At 41.1% G+C, this 17862-nt stretch overlaps 1 protein-coding gene across 15 annotated transcripts in view; it reads left to right on the top strand.

Annotated features, from left to right (window-relative positions):
* The window catches only part of ZNF536 (zinc finger protein 536), a 357567-nt gene that overhangs the window by 336171 nt on the left and 3534 nt on the right, over window positions 1–17862 (top strand). For 14 of the 15 annotated variants that reach the window (XM_052797137.1, XM_052797134.1, XM_052797140.1 and 11 more), the window contains one exon: window positions 16539–17862. This exon is cut by the window's right edge and continues 3534 nt beyond it. In XM_052797137.1, coding sequence (XP_052653097.1) covers window positions 16539–16774 — 236 coding nt within the window. In that variant the 3' untranslated portion in view covers window positions 16775–17862. The remainder of the gene's footprint in view (window positions 1–16538) is intronic. The other variant, XM_052797144.1, reaches the window with a different exon arrangement.

The following is a 17862-nucleotide window of genomic DNA, read 5'->3' as shown; positions in this document are numbered from 1 at the left end:
TTAATGCTAGCATAAAGTGTTATCTTAATACTCTCTTTTATACTTACAGGACATATCATCAGCCAAATGTCCCTTCCTTGTACATCTGACACTGCGAGACATTCGTCCTTTAATACAGAATTTATCTTATTTGGCACTATTTACCTAAACATGGTCTGTTGATAAAGTCCTTGCTGTACAAATGGAAAGGCAGTTGACTAAATCCCTTATTATAAATAATCACTGTCTATCTTTCAGTGTAAATTCAAGGACATGTTCACTTTCAAGCTATCAGTTCAATTAGAAAAGGTCTATTCACTGTCGATGTCTATATCTCACGGAAATAGGAAAGCACAGTTAATAAACAAATCAAACTATTTTAAAAAATAGCGCAGTGGATTATGAATTCTAGAGCCCATGCTGATGGTGACAATGTCAGGACACATGCTATACAAAAATATATGCAAACAGTTTTATCTAAATTTTTTATGCTACCTTCAGGATTTAAATCTGACCTTTGTGCCTCCTCCCCCCCCGCCCCCGATACTCAAATCTTTAACATTATTTCAGAAGATACTGCCTTTATAGGCACTTTATAGTGCCTTCCATATATTCAAATTTAAAGAACAAGTTTGTACATGTATAAAATGCTAGTTCAGCCTTACTCAATTTACTTCTTTCTATTAAAGAACAGGAAAACTGCTTTGGGGTTGTGAATGCTTGTGTATAGAATAATGGCTTGGGATGGATGCCTGCCACAGAGCTGACAAGCAGGAGTGGGGGCTCAGGGTCCTATGGCTGTCCTCGCTTTTCCCAATTTTACTGTGATGACTGGGGCAGTTTCCTATTTCCAAAAGGCTCTTGCCGTGGTAGCCACATGATTATAGAAAAATCTCTCTCTTTTTATAAGAAAGTAAGTCTCTAACCTTTGGAGTTATGGAAAATGCTTGAAAGCAGGAATCCAGAAAGCTGGAAAAAATCCAAAAAGAAACCCAGAATTTTTTTTTTTTATATGTGTATCTCATGATATTAATCACATCCTCAGGAATTTAAAGGAGCTTTTCCAGTGGCCTGGGTCTTGATACTCAAGATACTCAGACTGGAAGGGCTCTGTAGGCAAGGTCAGCCCTGCTCTGCTCCATCCGCATGCAGCTCCAGTCCTGTGCTCGTCTGAGATCAGAATTTGGCTCCTGATGGGTATTTCCACGCAGTATTTACCACCCTAGAAGGAGTGATTATATTTAATGGCAGAATTTCAGTTGACTTCTCAATATGTATTGAGTTGACCTTTAAGTTAAACCACAGATTAATTTTTTTTAGTTGTCTCTTTAAGTACATTTATAGACCTCTCTGTTCTGATTAGCATAACGATAGATAGAGAAAAGTTACCTGGGTCAGATTATTTGTTGAAATCAGAGGAATTGCACGGCTTCTCCAGAAGGCAAATATTTTGTCCCCCTCTAACCACTGTGTACATTAGTTTTGTTGCAAAATGATTTGGGTTTATACACAGAGTCACCCAAGTGGGTATCAGTTTGCTTGAAAGCCCAGAGCCTGCCATTGATTTCATATAAGTAAACCTTCTCTCTGGAAGATGATGGAAGTCAGTGAGGCTTACGCAGGGCTGAGTGGCTCTCCCATAGGCAGCGGGGCCTGGAGCAAGGCTTCAGTGAGCTGGGTACTGATGGCAGGAACGTTTGCCTCTTTGCTACCTGACATACTGTGTTTGGCTTAAGTTTTTCAGAGATAGGTGTGGATCACTTTAAATCATCAGAAAAATACCCAAACACCCTAGGTGGGCACTTTGTGTCCCACTGCCCATGGATGCTTCAATATCTTGGACTTCTACAATTCTATTCAAAATAAAATCCTCAGTAGCGCCTGGTCCCTGTGTACCGACTGCCACAGAAGTTATTGGAAGGGGATTTTGGTTTTGTCTCCTTTAACATCGAATGGATTTGCTGCGTAGCCATCAGGTGCCCTTTGCTGGGTGGCAATGCTTGGGTTTAGGCACGTGGGTAAGAGCTAAAGCCAGCCCTCAGCTCCGGGTGTTGCTTATTGGTCTGCGCGCAACACGTACAGCAACCAGCCAGTTCCGGGTGACCGTAGTGATGCTAAAATTACCAGCCTCCCAATTAGCAGCCAGTGGCCCCTCGCTGGCCAAGGGGGCTCCAGCCTGCAGGCGGGTGGTGGCCGCGACGGCGCTGCGGGTGCACCTCTGCAGGTGATGGGCTGGTGGCCCCTCGTGCACCCAGCATCCTCGGGGCCCTACGGCCCCCTCACACCGGGAGCCAATACCGCACTAAAAACAAACATGGAAATAAATACAAAAGGAGCGTGGATTCGAAATGAAACAATGTAATGTGCCAGCTTTTAGCCCCAGGCGAATTTTCATGTCTCTTTTACGAATCTTTGTAAGTAAGGGTTAGACTACGAGGCCCCAGCTCAGAGACAACTTACGCTCGTGTATTGTGTAAGCACGTGTGCATTCCCACACAAGTCTGTGGGATGACTTACAGGCTTTATGGTATGCAGAACCTTCAGCGGTTTGCTGAATCGGGGCCTAAATACTGAAATATTCTTTAATAGTGCTGGCTCCACAACGAAACTCTAGAAGGCACATTTGCCTCTCAGTGTCTCTCCATAAGACTCATCAATGATGACGGAGTTACATTAGGCACACCTAAAGTTAATTATGCAGTTACCTCCCTCTTGTTCCCTGTTTGTCAAAGAGAATATGATAAAAAAAAAAAAATCCCCTGTCTTCTAACATCTATTTTTATTTGAATTTTGATCTGCCATCTAGATGAAAGAGTAAAGGGCACATTAAGCAGACCTTAGGTAGGTGGGTCTGGATATTTGTTAGCTGAGAGCTGGCATGGGAAATGGTGTGTTAAGAAAACCTGCAGAAAAAAAATCTATGGAAACCAAAGCAAAAGAAATACTTAGGGCAGGTTGTTAATAAATGGTAGCAAAGCTCTTCCTTTTTAAAATGAAGTGGGTGGCTTTTAGGGATGCTGATTTATTTCAGACTATGGGTTTAGAGGTATGCTTCAATTGGAGAAAACAAATGTTAGCGTTCACTAAAAACTCAGGAAATTGAATATAGAGAAGAGGTTGAATGAAACAGTAGATCTAGAAATTCTGCAATTCACTGCATATTAAAAATTAAAAAAAGTCCTTTTAATGTTGGTTTGGTTGGTTTTTTTAACATGATCTCACAGTTAAATATGGTGAACCAAAATCCTCTATCCCAAACGCAGGTCTCTGAATGTCTTGATTTTGGTATACATGCACATTGCTGAGGGATGCCAGGTTTGTCTAGGGATCCAGTAGCTTTGACATACTCCAGTTTACCGTACCTGGAGCGTACTCAGTTGCTAATGCGCGTTGCACGCAAAATCACTGTGCTTCAGCATGACAGATAAGAAAAATGTCATTTTATTTTTAATTGGAGCAGGATACAATTTGGAAAAAAAAAAAAAATCTGATTCTTTGTTAGAGATTTGTTCCACAAGAGTCCAGTCAGAAACCTTCTAGTACTTAATAAAGTCAAATTCCTCACTGAGCGTTCCTGTGAGCTCTTGTGGAAGCCAGTGGGAGTTGCGCATGAGTACCGAGGGCAGCATTTTGCCCTTAGGACTGAATTTTCCCAACTGACTCTTCTTTTAGACTGTCTTTTGATTAACAATCTGTTTGCAGCAGGCTAGGGCCAGAGAGGCAGCGCATACCCCACTGTTCAAATCTGTGGCAAAATATTCTGTGGAGAGCTACTTAATAAAAATCAACTTGCTCCAATAGTCATTGAGAAATACCTCAACTGTTAGCAATCAATCCAGGGCTGAGTTGGGGGAAAAAAAAAAATACAAAAGGACATCAAAGAGGTTCTCATTCCCAGTCTATTGCTCTATTTAAGGGTCCTATAATTCGGTGAGGTTGTGTGCTAAATAATTTGTAAGCCTTCAGAACATCCAGGTTATTGTTTGTGGACAGATGGTGCATCACATTTTATTGCTTATTCCTTCTGTGGTTTCTCATATGCAGGACTGATGTGCACTCCGAAGTCTTTGTTTCCTTGCTAAAATCTCTAATCTAAAACAGGCAATCAAGCACACAGACAGTGCTTCAGAAAGCATAATCATAGTTTTAAAGGGGGAAAAAAACATTTCGGCTGCAGTTAGGAAGCAGATGTGTTCCCTGAAAATGCAAAAGGTTATCAGAAGTATTAAAATAGGAAAATAGATATGGAATTTGGGAGCGCTGGGGAGAGCGTGTATTTTATTTCAGTACTGCAGGGTAGGTGTGCCTTTTCCTAGGCTACCTGCTTTGTATCTGGCTCTCTATGGAGCTGGTGTAGCGAAAGCCTTCGGAGACCGGCTTTTGCTTCCACCTTTCCCCCTGAGATTGGCAGTCTTTGTCTTTTACAGGCAAGGAGCAGCCGTGTTATGATCCTGGAACCGCTGCTGCCCCGAAGAGTTAAATCATGTTGATATACAGGAAGGAAATGGAATAGACTAACTCTACTCTTTTCTTCCTACGGATTTTTCTTTTTATTCTGAAGATAGAATTACTGTTTGTAAGCATCTGAAAGTCATTAGTGGCTCTGCAGTCTGTCAGGTGCCGACGCAAAAAACTGCTGAAACTGAACGGGTTCCTGTGCGGAGTGCTGGGAATTTGTCATGTGCTGATGAGCAGTTATAATAATATATGAGCAAATCACAAGCATTCTGCAAATTAATCAAATTTTTTTTTCCCCTTCTCCCTTGTCTCTGGGAGAGTGGCTTTGCCGGCAGACGTAGGTGAAGCAGTTTTACTCACAGATGGTAGCTCTGGCATCAGATGGAATTTATATAACAGTAATTCTGATTTCCTGCCAAAGTAGCACTGAAAACACCAGGGAGATTGTACAAGACAAGTCATGTGGTTTTGCTGAGGTTGTTGTGGGAAGTTTAAGGGGGGAAATCTCAAATTTTCCTCTTCGCATTTATTGTTTTAGCCTGAAGGGCCAGAAATTGTACACCATTCTGCCATAGGCGAAATCCAACACATCTTTTTTTATGAATTGCGCTGAAAGAGTGCTTCCCAGCTGTTGAAACTGCTGGCGGGGAGGGAGCCACATGACTCCTCATCCTTTCCCTTTCCATACAAGGATTAAAGGAGGGAGGGTTCAAAAGGTTGCTGCACTACATGTTGGAGTGAGGCAGGGTCTCCCTTCCCAGGAAGCGATGCCATGTTCACTTAGGTTATACTCCCTCTGGCATAACGAAATGGGGGGGGGGGCTTTCAGGAGCTTCGGTAAACAGGTCGGCAAAGGCTCTTCCTCCTCATTAAAATGGGGGGGGGGGGTCTCAATGAGGTTAGTCGAGTAGATTAAGGTCATTAGTTGCGTCTCCGCTGACATTTCCAGTTTGATTGGTAAAAAGCAGAAACGCGGGGGTTTTTACCTGTTAAGGGTAAGTGCTCGGTGCGCTTGGTATACAGCCGAAACACGTACCAGTTTGATGGCGGGTCCGATCCTGACCTCGTTCGGAGCAGCGCAGATCTGTTCAAACCGCGGGCTTGTGACAAGGAGGCGAGAGCAGAATCAGGCCCTGTGGCTTTTGAATCGGATCGCGCTTTTAGAAACAAAAGCAGCCTTCCCTAGAAAAATATTACGGTGTTTTTATAATAGCAGCGTATTGAGTAACGCATGGGGCATAGCAAGACTGCTGTGACACTAAAAGAAAAAAATAGAGGCGAGCAGAACGGGAGAACTTTCAGGGGCTGGTTTTAATAAAGAGGTGAATTCTTTCTGCAGTAGGAAAAATGATAAAAAGATGGCGTATCAGCTACATTATGCAACAAAGTAATGCTGCTGTGTTTTTATAATGTAAGGCACTGCCCATTTGTTTTGGTTTACGTGACTGCAGTGAAATAAGTGGATTAGACTGAAACTTTAGCATGCTTCATTGCAGCTGGTTGCAGACATCTGTCATTCCTCAGCCATACATTCTGGATCATGCCAAGAAGAAAAAGCAAAGTCTGACACCTTTCATTTTAGAGAGCCTTTTATAGAAAAGAAAAGGAGAAGGGGAGAAAGCATTTCCTTTGTGACTTAATAAAAAAGACACTTTTCCTGCGACAATATCAACAGTACTTTCCAGAGGGAGAGGTCCTGCAAAGTTAATGCTCAATTTATTCTTTGCAGCCTTCTAATTTTTACTGTCTGAGCTCCTGGTTTGTCGAATGGGATATGATAAAAATAAGTGATTTTTTTACAGAGATACCAGCTCTGTGTACACCTACGTAGGAAGCGCGCCTGGTGAGAGGTGGGTTGCTGTGAGTCCCCACTCAGGCTGCGCTCGTGGTAATTCAGTGCAGTGATGGCACATAATGCTGCAGCATTGCCGATAATGAGTTGTTCTGCAAACTACACTCACAAAATCCCATAAACAGATAATAGTAATGTTTTAGCGGAATGATTAGTGGGGTTGTGAGCTACTTGTGGATAATTTGAAATATTAGCTATTAGTGAGCTGGATATTTATTTACTTAAAGTGGTTTGGTTTTCCTCAGTCTCTTTACTAACATGCCACTGTAGATAGAGAATCATGAGGCACATGACAAGATATAATGTGACAAAATACCATCTAAATTACCCCAGTTACGTAAGAAAGCAACAACTAAAATTAAAGGAGAACATGCTTAGCTTAAGTGACATCATACATGCAGAAAACAATTATTCTAGCTTAGGGTCCCACTTCAGCAAATGTTATAGCACGTGGATAATTCCATCCCTTCCCGTTTAGGTGGTTTGTGGGCCATGGGACCGATGGGGAGACTCCTGATCCTTACCTGGCTGTGTATAGAGGGGCGGGTCTTCGCATGGCACAGGCTGCGTGTCCTGTTCAACACCAGCTGAGGATATGACACACTGAAATGTGAGCAGGAAAAATTTAGAAAGCTGAGTATGGGATTTTTTAAATTCCATTCCACCAAGTAAACCAAATAAGCTCAAGACAGTTGCCCAGAGTGAAAGAGAAAATGCTATTGTATTTATGAATTGCTAGGCAGAATAAAGGATATTTGGCAGCAAAATATCATCCCTGACAAGGCCTTTCCTATTAGCATCTCTGAGTTGCACGACCTTTTTAGTAAAAGCCCAGTGCCACCAGTACAGCATTTATTCTGGGAAATCGTAAGTACATTAAATTCAAATACTGCTTCATTCCAGAAGTCCTAAATGCTCCCTGAAATAATAAATATTTACTGAGACAACTAAAAAATATGACAGAACATTAGAAAGAAAACTTGTGAATGACCTGGAAGGAAAACTAAGATATTTTGCTCAAGGGGGTTAGAATGGGAATGTAATGTTATTGACGTGATTAAAAGAAGTAAAGGTGTGAATAGACATAACAATTAGTTGAAATATGTAAGTAAAGGCAAAGGTGGCACTCTGAACATGTAATTTTGGTAATCAGAAGAACTCAGGGTTAGCTAATATTAAAGAAAAGCCTGCCACTTACCTTTGAAATACGTTTCCTTAGCTGCGGTCTACTTGGATCCCCGGAGCCTAAGAGAAAGAGAAGGCTGTCAGAGGGCTATAACCCACTCACCCCCTGGGCTCGGGTACCTCTCGCCTCTTGTGTGGAGGGGTCCAGGCTGCAGAGATGACGGGATGCGCCGGCTTTGCCTCCAGGCTCTGGGAGAACAAGAATTAGTGCCAGAGTGGGGGGCATGGCTGGAGATGAATGCTTATATTTTTGGCCAAGCTGTTGTGAGTTTAGGATTACAAAAGGGATTGTGATTGAGGAATTTATAAATTGCTGTAACCATTGCTATTATAAATTTAGTCAGAGGTGGCCTGCTCTTTACCACAGGTACCTAGTGCCCTTGATAAGAACTCTGTCCTCTTCTTATGTGTATAAACCAAAGTAAATAAATATGAAAAATTAAATGTAATTAAATTTCCCAAAGCATGGGACAATGATAGTCTGGCATTTCAAGCTCAATCAATGACAGCGTTCCCACTAACCTCATTTGGAGCCCACTGAGGCACCAGGCTCGTAACTCATGTTGTCATGTCAAAACCCAAACTGGTGTGCCGTCGTGCACGGGGTGCTGCACCGCGATGGGCGGATGCACCCGCCGGCAGCAGTCTGAAATACACAGGTCCTTAGAAAGCAAAGTCTTCAGCTGTTTTTCAGAAGTTTTGTTTTATAAGGTTCACATAATGTTTAATATTTGTTTAGGAGGACCTTTTCAGCTATTCTGCTGATGCTTTTCCTTTTTTCCAAGAAAAGATCCATTTCCCTTCTAAATCAAAAGTTCCTGTGTGAAAAGCTTACTGTTCTGAAAAAGAAACAAATTCTGCGCTAAGTATCTGGAGCTGAGTAATCCGGTTACGTTATCAGCTCTGCAAGAGATGGGAAATGTTTGTTTTCCCAGGAACTGCAAGTCTCCCTTATACTGCCAGTGACTTCACTAGCCATTTTGTAATTTGCTTGTGTTTAGCGTACTGCAGAGGGTGAGCAAGTTGCTCAGTCTACCTCCAAATAATTATAATTTCCATGCTCTATATAACAAGTGTTAAATTAGTGATATTTTCCATAATTTTGTGACTGATTTGTTCAGTAAGTTAAAAGCGTATGTATGAAGGACAGTGGTAGAATTTTCTACTTGTTTCTCTTTATCATGAGTGTCCAGGTGGCTGTCAGCCTCTGTGTCATACTGATCCACCTTTGGCTGTTTTACCTAGCAGGGTTGGTTTGTTGGTGTTTTTTTTTTTCTTCTTTTGCTTTTAAAGGAAAATTTAGTGTGTGATAATTCGTGATTGTAACCTTTTGAGGCAGGAATTGAACTGTTACTTTAAGTACAGTTTTTATTTTAGGGGGGATGTGTGAAATTAACTTAATCTTTTAATAGTATGTGTTAAAGACAAAGTGTAGCATCAACTTTTGCTTTTCCCTGTCATCATTAAACCCTTTAGTATACTTATCAGCAAGTTGAAATACCTATTCAGAAACACCAAGCACTGTATAATATACTAAATCAAGAGCAGACTCCACCCTTGATTACATTTCAGAAAAGCTATGTAGGTATCTGAGGGTTTAATTTGATCCGATGAATGGAGATTTTTTTTTTTTTAAAGTAAAAATCCTTGAAAAAAATTAGTTACAGATTAGGTCTTTTCATTCTCCAGCGCTTCTGCAGCCAATGACGGTTCAGTCATTTGCCACCCTGCTATTGCAGGCAGCTGTAGACCAAACGTCCATCTCAGCAAAACTCCAGGGCCGTGGTGCCACGTGGTGGCTTTGGGATGGGTGCTGGCCTCGGGACGGTGCCGTACACCACGTTAAACCCTACAGGGGATTCCTTACGGATCGCCAATCTGCCACAGCAGAATTCACAGGTGGATAAATCCTACTAGTTTTAGGGCAATTTTTCCAAACATCCTTAATGCATTTATTTAGGATCAAGCTGATGGCCAAGTTTTGCCATGAGCTGGGTCTTTAGCCCAAACTTATCCTCCCCTAATTAAGATCTTTTGTGTAACCCACAGTGAGAGAAAGGCTCTTCCAGATGGCAGTTCACATGTTTGGACCCGAGCTGCCTCTGGAAGTGTCTGCTTTGTATCAGCAAGGGGGGATTTAGGTAACTAGTCCGGTGCCCCTTGTCACGAACAATGCCTCTGATTAGTTTTAGGGCTATTTGCAGGATTGAGCCAGGTAATGAAGGCATCCAGTTGAACGGAGGGTGGTCAGGGGGCTGCCATAGCTTCAGGTGTCCCATGGGAAACATATAACCCAAAGCCTTAGCTTTGGTAGGTGAAAATGTTCCCAGGCCTTCCTAAAATGCAGATACTTACGCTTTTTTTTGTATGTAGTTCCACAGTAAATCATCAAAAAAGCCTCAGACAAGGCTTTTCATTTTTATGGTTTTTCCTGGTCAACATGAAATAGAGGGTTTTTAAAATTTAATTTCCTTTTTTTGTAATCCAATAAACATATAAACTTCACAGAATATTGTAATTTTCCCAGAAGACCATCTTGGTTGGTCCTGGACCTGTGTGTAAATAAACATATACTTTTCAATTGTTTTATAAAAACTTTTATTACATATATGAACCTGATTTGATGTACTTTAATCTGTCTGGTATTTTGGGAGTTTCATAAAATGCATATTTTGAGACCAATAAAGTGGAATGGCTCAATCAGAGCCATTATTGTCTATTGGACAAATATATTTATTCAGCATTTTCCCATCCATACTGTTATGCTCCAGATCAGAATGGCTGCTTTAGAGCCATTCTGCTCTCCTGGGTAATGCATACGGTATTTGGGATGTTTGCTGTGGATAGTAAATGTATTTATGAAAATTTATACTTTAAAAAAAGGAAATCGCACTAGCCGAGATTTAAATGAAAATAGTCCTCCCTTTGCAAATCCTGGTTATTATGCTATAATAACATTACTTTAAAATGGCAGCGTTCACCAAGACTCCTGGGACCCGGAGGCCGTGGTCTGAGAAAGCCATGAGTTCAGCCCAGTAGTCACTGCCAGAAAACCAGAGACACTCAAAAAGTCTTTCTTCCTACGCGGAAAGCACACGGCCATCATCGCCTGCTGTTACTTCTGAGGCAACACGCACTTCATCTGTTTAAAGATGATTGTACCTCAAATGCAAGCTTGTGTAGGAAAAAAGATTTAAAGCAGCTCTTCCCGGGGAGGTCCAGGCTCACGGAAGGTTTGAATGCGGCTTGCTGACTTTGCGCTGCAGCAGATGTGTGATTACATGGACCGTTCCACCAGCAACGTTTTGGGACTGAGCATCTCAGTGCAGGAGGCAGTGGCCATCCATCCTGAGCCACTGCAGCTGGTCCCGCAAGAGTGCCTGATCATGGCTGGAGGTGGTCCTGGCCGTTTGGGATTGCTACAGCAGCCCAGGAGGTCAAGTCCACATCTTCAGTAACCAGCATCTCAGCTAAAGAGAATTGCCTCCAAGAAATTCAAACCTCTGAGGCTTTTCACATATTTCTTAGCGAGGGAGTAATTTACTTGTTTTAAAGAGGTAATTGCTGTTACTTTTGATTTTCACTGAAAGGATATTCTTAAGCCAGGCAAAGAAATCTGAAATGAGTTTGCCGTATTGCATCGCAGTAAGTGCTATAGCCATTGGCCATCTAAGGAAAAACATTCTGTCAGATAATCATGGCCATTTTTGCATTTTAAGGGAACAAATGTCATATCTAAGAAACACATTTTATTCAGGACTTAATTATAATTTATAGTACATTGCACAGCATTTGTTTTCTGTTCATCATTTTATTGCTCTTCTGCCTTTTCCCTAAATTTATGCATTAAATTGTGTGTCTGTGTGTCTCTATGCGTGTATCTGTGTGTATATATGTACACATATGCAATATAATAAAAAGTGGCGTAGTGGGGACAACAGACGGCTTGTGTGTGATGTATTATTGGCATTTTTCTTTCAAATTACTGTTTTCTTGCTGCTTTGGGAGAAAGCCATGATTTTGCTGTGATTAGTACACTTTTAACAATCTGGAATAAATTCCTGATCTTATTCATGTGACTAGTCCAATGCCCATTTTTACGTTTTAGTGCAAACCCCTACATATGTGCCTGTAATACCACAAAAATAAGATGTTTCTTTGTGGAAATTTTTATAGAATTTGGATGCCGATCAAATATTTTCAGAAGTGGAGAATTAATGCGGCTTGACCATGTAAATGATTTTTTTAATGAAAAAGACTTTAGTATTCATCACTCTTTCTCTCTCTCTCTCTCTCTCTCTCTTGTTTGTGTATTCCTTTGTGCTAATCTTAAATAATGGATCCATATCAAAGTTAATAAATTAGTAACTATTAGCAGTGTTTGGATTACAGTAAGTAACCCAATGACACTTCATTGACATTGACTTTTTATGTGTTCCAATAATACATTTTGAGTTTTAAAGATAAGACAAAGCAAAATAGGTTTGGCAAGTGTTTGAATCCTTAACAACACATGGGCAATGGCTATATTTATATCCAAGGCCCCTGCTTTAAATATATTTTCCTTTAAACGGTCCTAAACCCCAGACTTTGAGATCCATGTCTTTCTCAAAACCTGCATTTTCTGACTGTTCAGCTAATGCACCATGTTGGGCTGCATCAGTCATGCCATGTTATGAAACCTAACGCAATGTGACTGATGCGGGCTGACGTGATGTGTCACAAAGCAACATATCAGATCACAAACTTGAAAGAAAAGAAAACAAACTTCTTTTTTCTCGAAGGCTAAATTAACAAAGCAGCATATATTTTTAAAAAGGTGGACTACTTTCAGACATTGGGGGATTTTTCTAAATATTTTTCCCACAGAGAAGTTCTCCATCCTGACCAAAAAGTACCCATCCACACTCCTTGTTCTCTCCAGGGTACAGTCAAAACTAGAGAAGATGATGAGCCTAGGTCATCTCAGCACTGCTGCCATTGCTGGGGCTGATCCTGGAAGATTTAGATCACTTTCAGAGGACTGGCTTCAGCAGGTGCCGGAGGTAATCGCCCTTCCTGGGGAAATCCGCACCTTCTAAAAACGTTCTTTGAGTCCAGCTACCATTGTTGTCATTTCGGCTATTTTTTATTATTATTTTCTGCTATTCCATTTCTTTAGACTGTCAGCTTCCATCCAGAGGATTATGAAGTCTCTTCACACGCTCAGTCACAGACTTCATAGAACATTGCTCCACAACAGGATTATTTCAGCTGCAAACAAACAATATATTGTCCTCTATCCTCACTTTTTGGTCGGAGAAAGATGCACCATAGTTTGCCCCCCTTGTTGGCCCACCTTTAGTCTAATTCTTCTTACTACAAATGCAATGCTTTGCACATTATCTCCTGAACTATCAAGAAGATTTCTTTTTTTTTTTTTTTTTGAAGGGCTTTCATATAATTTTATTGGAAGATATATAGTGGGTAAAATATATATGAACCGTAGCTTGCTAAGAAAGAATCTACCAACCACTGCTAGATAAAATGTTATAAATTTATTGCCAACTTATCTGGGAAGGGTTATTTTAAGAGCCTGCTGCCCACAACAAGATTTTGAGCTAAAATTAATGGATGGGATACCTAAGAGAAATGGGCATTTTCCTTCACCCCTTAGTTACAAGCAAATTGCAGATATTGTTATCTTTGCAAGTGAGAATAATCTCTAGTTTTTGTACTACTTCTGCTGTAAACAATGTACTGCTTGCTTTCCTATGACCCTCACTCTGTATACATATTTATATATTATTCATACAGGATTAAAAATGAATGTGCTCTTTACCACAGTTGTACTGCATAGTGACAATACAAATTAACTTATTGTGTACTTACTTTTCACAAGGCAGTGATGTGAAATTTTGATGGCCTGAAAAAGTAAGTCGTGGGGGAGGCAATGCAGAACTGAATCCTTGTAGGTGCACTTTATATTGTCTGATTTATTAAAGTGCAGTGAATTAATAAATGACATTCTCTGTATGGAATTGCACAGGTTTGAACTTGGTTCAGTGGTGGACAGAAAGAGTTTGCTTTTAGTCTGGCACATGTGAGGTGGTTAGTTCCATCTATGCTTTGTAGATTCCTTGTTTAGAATTTGTTCTTTGCAGGAAAGAATTAAGATGGTCGTTTAATGGTGGCTACTTGTGGGCAAAGCATTAGGAGTTGCTTGGTGAGATCTCACGCTGTTGGCTAGTGCTACCAATTCTGGCTAAACCTGTCCAGATTTTTTCTGTGCTACATGACGCTTGAGGGGTTCAGAGGGTGGCTGATGGGCACGTTGTGCCTGCTCGCTCCTGGAGTCCCATCGCTCTGTCTGTGCTCCCTGCACGCTGCTCTGCGAGCAGTTATCAGGGACATCGTATCATCTATGGCATATCCAGTCGCTGACCATTGCAGCACACAAGAAGGACCAAATAAACAGGATATCTTTTTTTGCTTTTTCCATAGCATCAATAAAACCAGAGTAAATCAGGCTAGAGGGCAAGTTGTACCATTTGTCACAACTTAGCAGGACATATTCTGTTCTTAGCAAGGGAACCGGTCATCAGATGGTCAAATGAAACACTGGGAATACTGGAAGGGAGCTGGTGCTGCTGGTACAGATAGTCTCACATCTCAGTGGATGCGACAGTGGCAGGCCTTTATCTTTTGGAGAAAGGGAAAAATCACTTCAATTCTTCATGGAGCAAGTCTCCTTCCTCTTTACCCGACATTTCTCCCACTTTGGCCAAGGTATTTTGGCACCTCCCCAAGCAGATTACGCAATAGACACCGTAACTCTGCCCAGCCAGAGGCATTACCCAGGAGGGAGAAAAAGGAGAAGGAAAGAAAGAGTCCAGAATCCACGTGTGAATTCTGGTGACTATCCGTCTCTGACAAACAACAGAGGAGATGTAATGGTTTTCTTAGATTTTTTTTTTTTTTGAGTTTTCAAATATTTCTAGATTTTCTGAAACAATGAAAATCAGACTTTCTTTGGACCTTCTTCATACTCAGATAGTTTGGAGAGTGCTTCCAGTTTTCAAAACTATTATATTCAAAAATTTTCAAACATCTCTGTTCTTCAGTATTGATTTTAGAACTGACTCTAAGAGGCACTAGGGACACCTTCAATCTCTTTGTTGACTATTTGCTCATATCTTCCAGATGAAATTTTTCTATAAAAGCCCAATCCAATTTCTGTAACATTATCTATGTAGGTTTCTTCCATTGCTATTGCTATGAAATTTTCCACTGAAATTTGAGTTTGTAATGATTAGCAGCTTACAGATTTAATTTCTTTTTCATTAGGAAGTTGTTGAGGAAAATGTTTTTCTTTATCTGAGGAGAGAGCTAGAAGATTGACCCACACTCCATCCCAAGATTTATGCATAAACATGCACGTTGGAGGTCTTGGGGGGGTGGTCACACTTCTGGCAGTCTTCAACTTGTAAAAGCAAAGGGTGGAGGGGAGCTTTCCATCCTTGATTAAGGAAACATGCCTGTAGTGCTGGGGCACAGGGCTTAGGTAACTGGACTGGACTTAACACTTCTTTCCTCTGGGTAGCAAGCAGTGTGTTTTGGGGGAGTCAGCCTTCAAGTGGTAGTTCGGATATTACAGTAAAAATGGCAAGATATTGGGCAACCCAGAGCCCTAATGCTGGCTCAGGTGAATTTACTCTGCTAGAGATGCTCACGCTGGTGTGCCAGCAACAGGCTGAGGTTAAAACCAGCAGTTATGCAGGCTCCCACCTCTGCTGGGAGGACTATGGTGGCATTCCCACTCCGGTGCAGGTAACATCGGACCAGCGCACAACCAGCGTTTATTTGCTTATCTGTTAAATTCCCACCTAAAATCAAGGGGAGATGGTCCCAGCCCCTTCCCACATAGCGGGAAGCATAGTCCTCCTCCTCTGCTATGCCAGCGTCTGTTTTATGCCTGCTAGGTAGTACCATGACAGCAAGGAGAACGTGCTCTTTAAATGTAGAGATAGGGTATTGTTTTTCACTTATCCTGGCTTTATGTAGATGGTCTGGCACATTTATTTATTCATTTATTTGAGCAAATTAAAGCAAGCTAAGCGCATTTGACCTCAGATGGTCCTGGTTTAAGTTAATTTGAGAGACAAAGCTCATAAAGTTCCAGTAAAACACATCAACAACTTCCCAGCATAGGTTGAAATGTGATTGCTGAAACATAACCTCCAAAACCAGATACAGCATGGAGATTCAAAGTCACAATAATCTGAAAAATATGGGAGAGTACATTGATAGCCTTATAAGAAGAAATATCTTTCATTCATGCCTTCGTTTCGCAGTCGGTTGCTGTTTCACCCACAAGGAGTGCATCTGTCAGATTTTGTGCATTAACATTCCTTTTCTAATCTAGCTTGGACATTTTATTTTAAAGCTGGTGATAACCTTGGGCCCCGGTCCAGCAAACACTTATGTGCTTGCGTATCTTTACTCACAGGAGTAATCTCACTGGAGTAAATGTTTGCAGGTTTGAGGCCTTGGTTATCTCAATCCATTATTTCTTTCCATTAAAAAGTAATCTGTGTGATTAAAATAAAACATACAGTTCTGTTCTTTACTCAGAAACCCACCCAAAGACAAAGTGTGTTTATTAGACTAAGGGTCTGCACATTGTCATCCTTGAATTGCGCTTCAATAAAAAAGATAATTAACAAATGTAAAAGAAGGCAGTCTAGTACACGATTGCGTTGTATTTACAAGAGTTTAGTTGGGATCGCAGGCTGATGGATTTACAGCTGGGTCTGAGGAGGGAGATGAAATAGCAGCACTTCCCCGGAAAATCCGAAGCACAGAGTTTTTAAAATGCAGTTTCTTTAACTAGGCGTCATGCGAATAGCACAGATTTCTTATTCTTGCTGAAGACACGTGGCAATGGCCTCCGCCCAACAGGAAAGGTTTCTGCTGGGGTGGGGGGCTCCGGGGCATTCCATTTTGTCAGGCTGTGCAACAGGCGGGTTTGCAGGTGCCGCGTACATAAAATAGAAAACTAACCCGACTCTCGTCTGTCACGCAGGTCACAGGCCTTTCCAGTGCAGATACTGCCCGTACAGTGCCTCTCAGAAGGGAAATCTGAAGACCCATGTTCTCTGTGTCCATCGCATGCCTTTTGACAACAGCCAGTATCCCGACCGCAGGTTCAAGCGCTCCAGAGTTGACTCCGAAGCTTCTGGGAATTTGGAGGAACCTGCAGCTGTCAAACCGGGGAGCTCGGCAGAGCTAACGGAGGAGGGCAGCAAGGCCCAGGAGTGATGCAGCTCGGCGGATCTGTCTCCATACTGCAGTAGCCTTTTACACCAGGTTTAGATATGCGTTTGGGTGAGGGTCGGCTAACTGCCTTCCAAGCAAAAGAATGGCGTGCTAATTCCCAGAAGTGTACAGGATGCTGAAAACTTTCATATATATGTATATGTACACGTACACACACACGCACATATATATATATATTTACACACACGGAGATATTCAGTCATACACACATTGAATATATATCTACACACACACACACACACACAAAATACACACATTCCATATGTGTGTGTGTGTGTGTGTTTAAATATATATATTACACATGCAAAATACATTTCCAGCCCTTGAAAATGGCTGCTAAACTGTTACCTGGCAACAAGTACTTCCAAACAATGTAGGTGGGATAATAAAGTGATTTAAAAATGTTAGGAGGTCGTTAGTTATTTAAAAAGCAGGGCAATTTCAAACTTTAAAGTGGTCTTTGTCCAAAAATAATGCTCTTAACAGAAAAATGATACCGTCTAAACGATTTAGTGTTGCCTTGAAGATTGAGGGGCTGTGTTTTCATTGTTGAAAACACCTTTATAATATGACACCAGCTGCTGTCATTTGCCTAGCATAGTAATGAGATGTGTTGGTAGACTGCCATGGTGCCAGTCTGACTGGAGCTGTCATTGCAGAGAAAATCAATTCAAGTGGTGTTGCAACTGCAGTATAGGAGAAACCTTAGACGGCCCATAAGCTAGGGTCAGTACTGACCTATATTGACAAGTATTGTGATATTACATTTTCTTTTTTTTTTAAATATACAGCCAAATGAATCAATGGTTAGAAAAAATCTGCAGCCCGATGTGTGATTGTAGATTTGAAATGTAATTCCATTTTTTGTAATCATCTTGCAGTATTGAGGGAAATGCTTTTATTCTTTTTTCTTTTTCTTGTTGATGAAGAAGTAAGTTGCTATAAAAGTAGAAGTACAATATATAGAAATATTGTTTAGTGAAACTAGTCAGCCTTATCTATAGCAGGTGCTGGTGAGAAACAGAATTTTATTACATAGAAGGTTGGTAATTTTTTTTTTATTCTTCTGT

This window comes from Harpia harpyja, chromosome 9 (assembly GCF_026419915.1).
Source record: "Harpia harpyja isolate bHarHar1 chromosome 9, bHarHar1 primary haplotype, whole genome shotgun sequence".
NCBI classification, from domain to species: domain Eukaryota; kingdom Metazoa; phylum Chordata; class Aves; order Accipitriformes; family Accipitridae; genus Harpia; species Harpia harpyja.
This window is presented reverse-complemented; position numbering and strand designations above follow the sequence as displayed.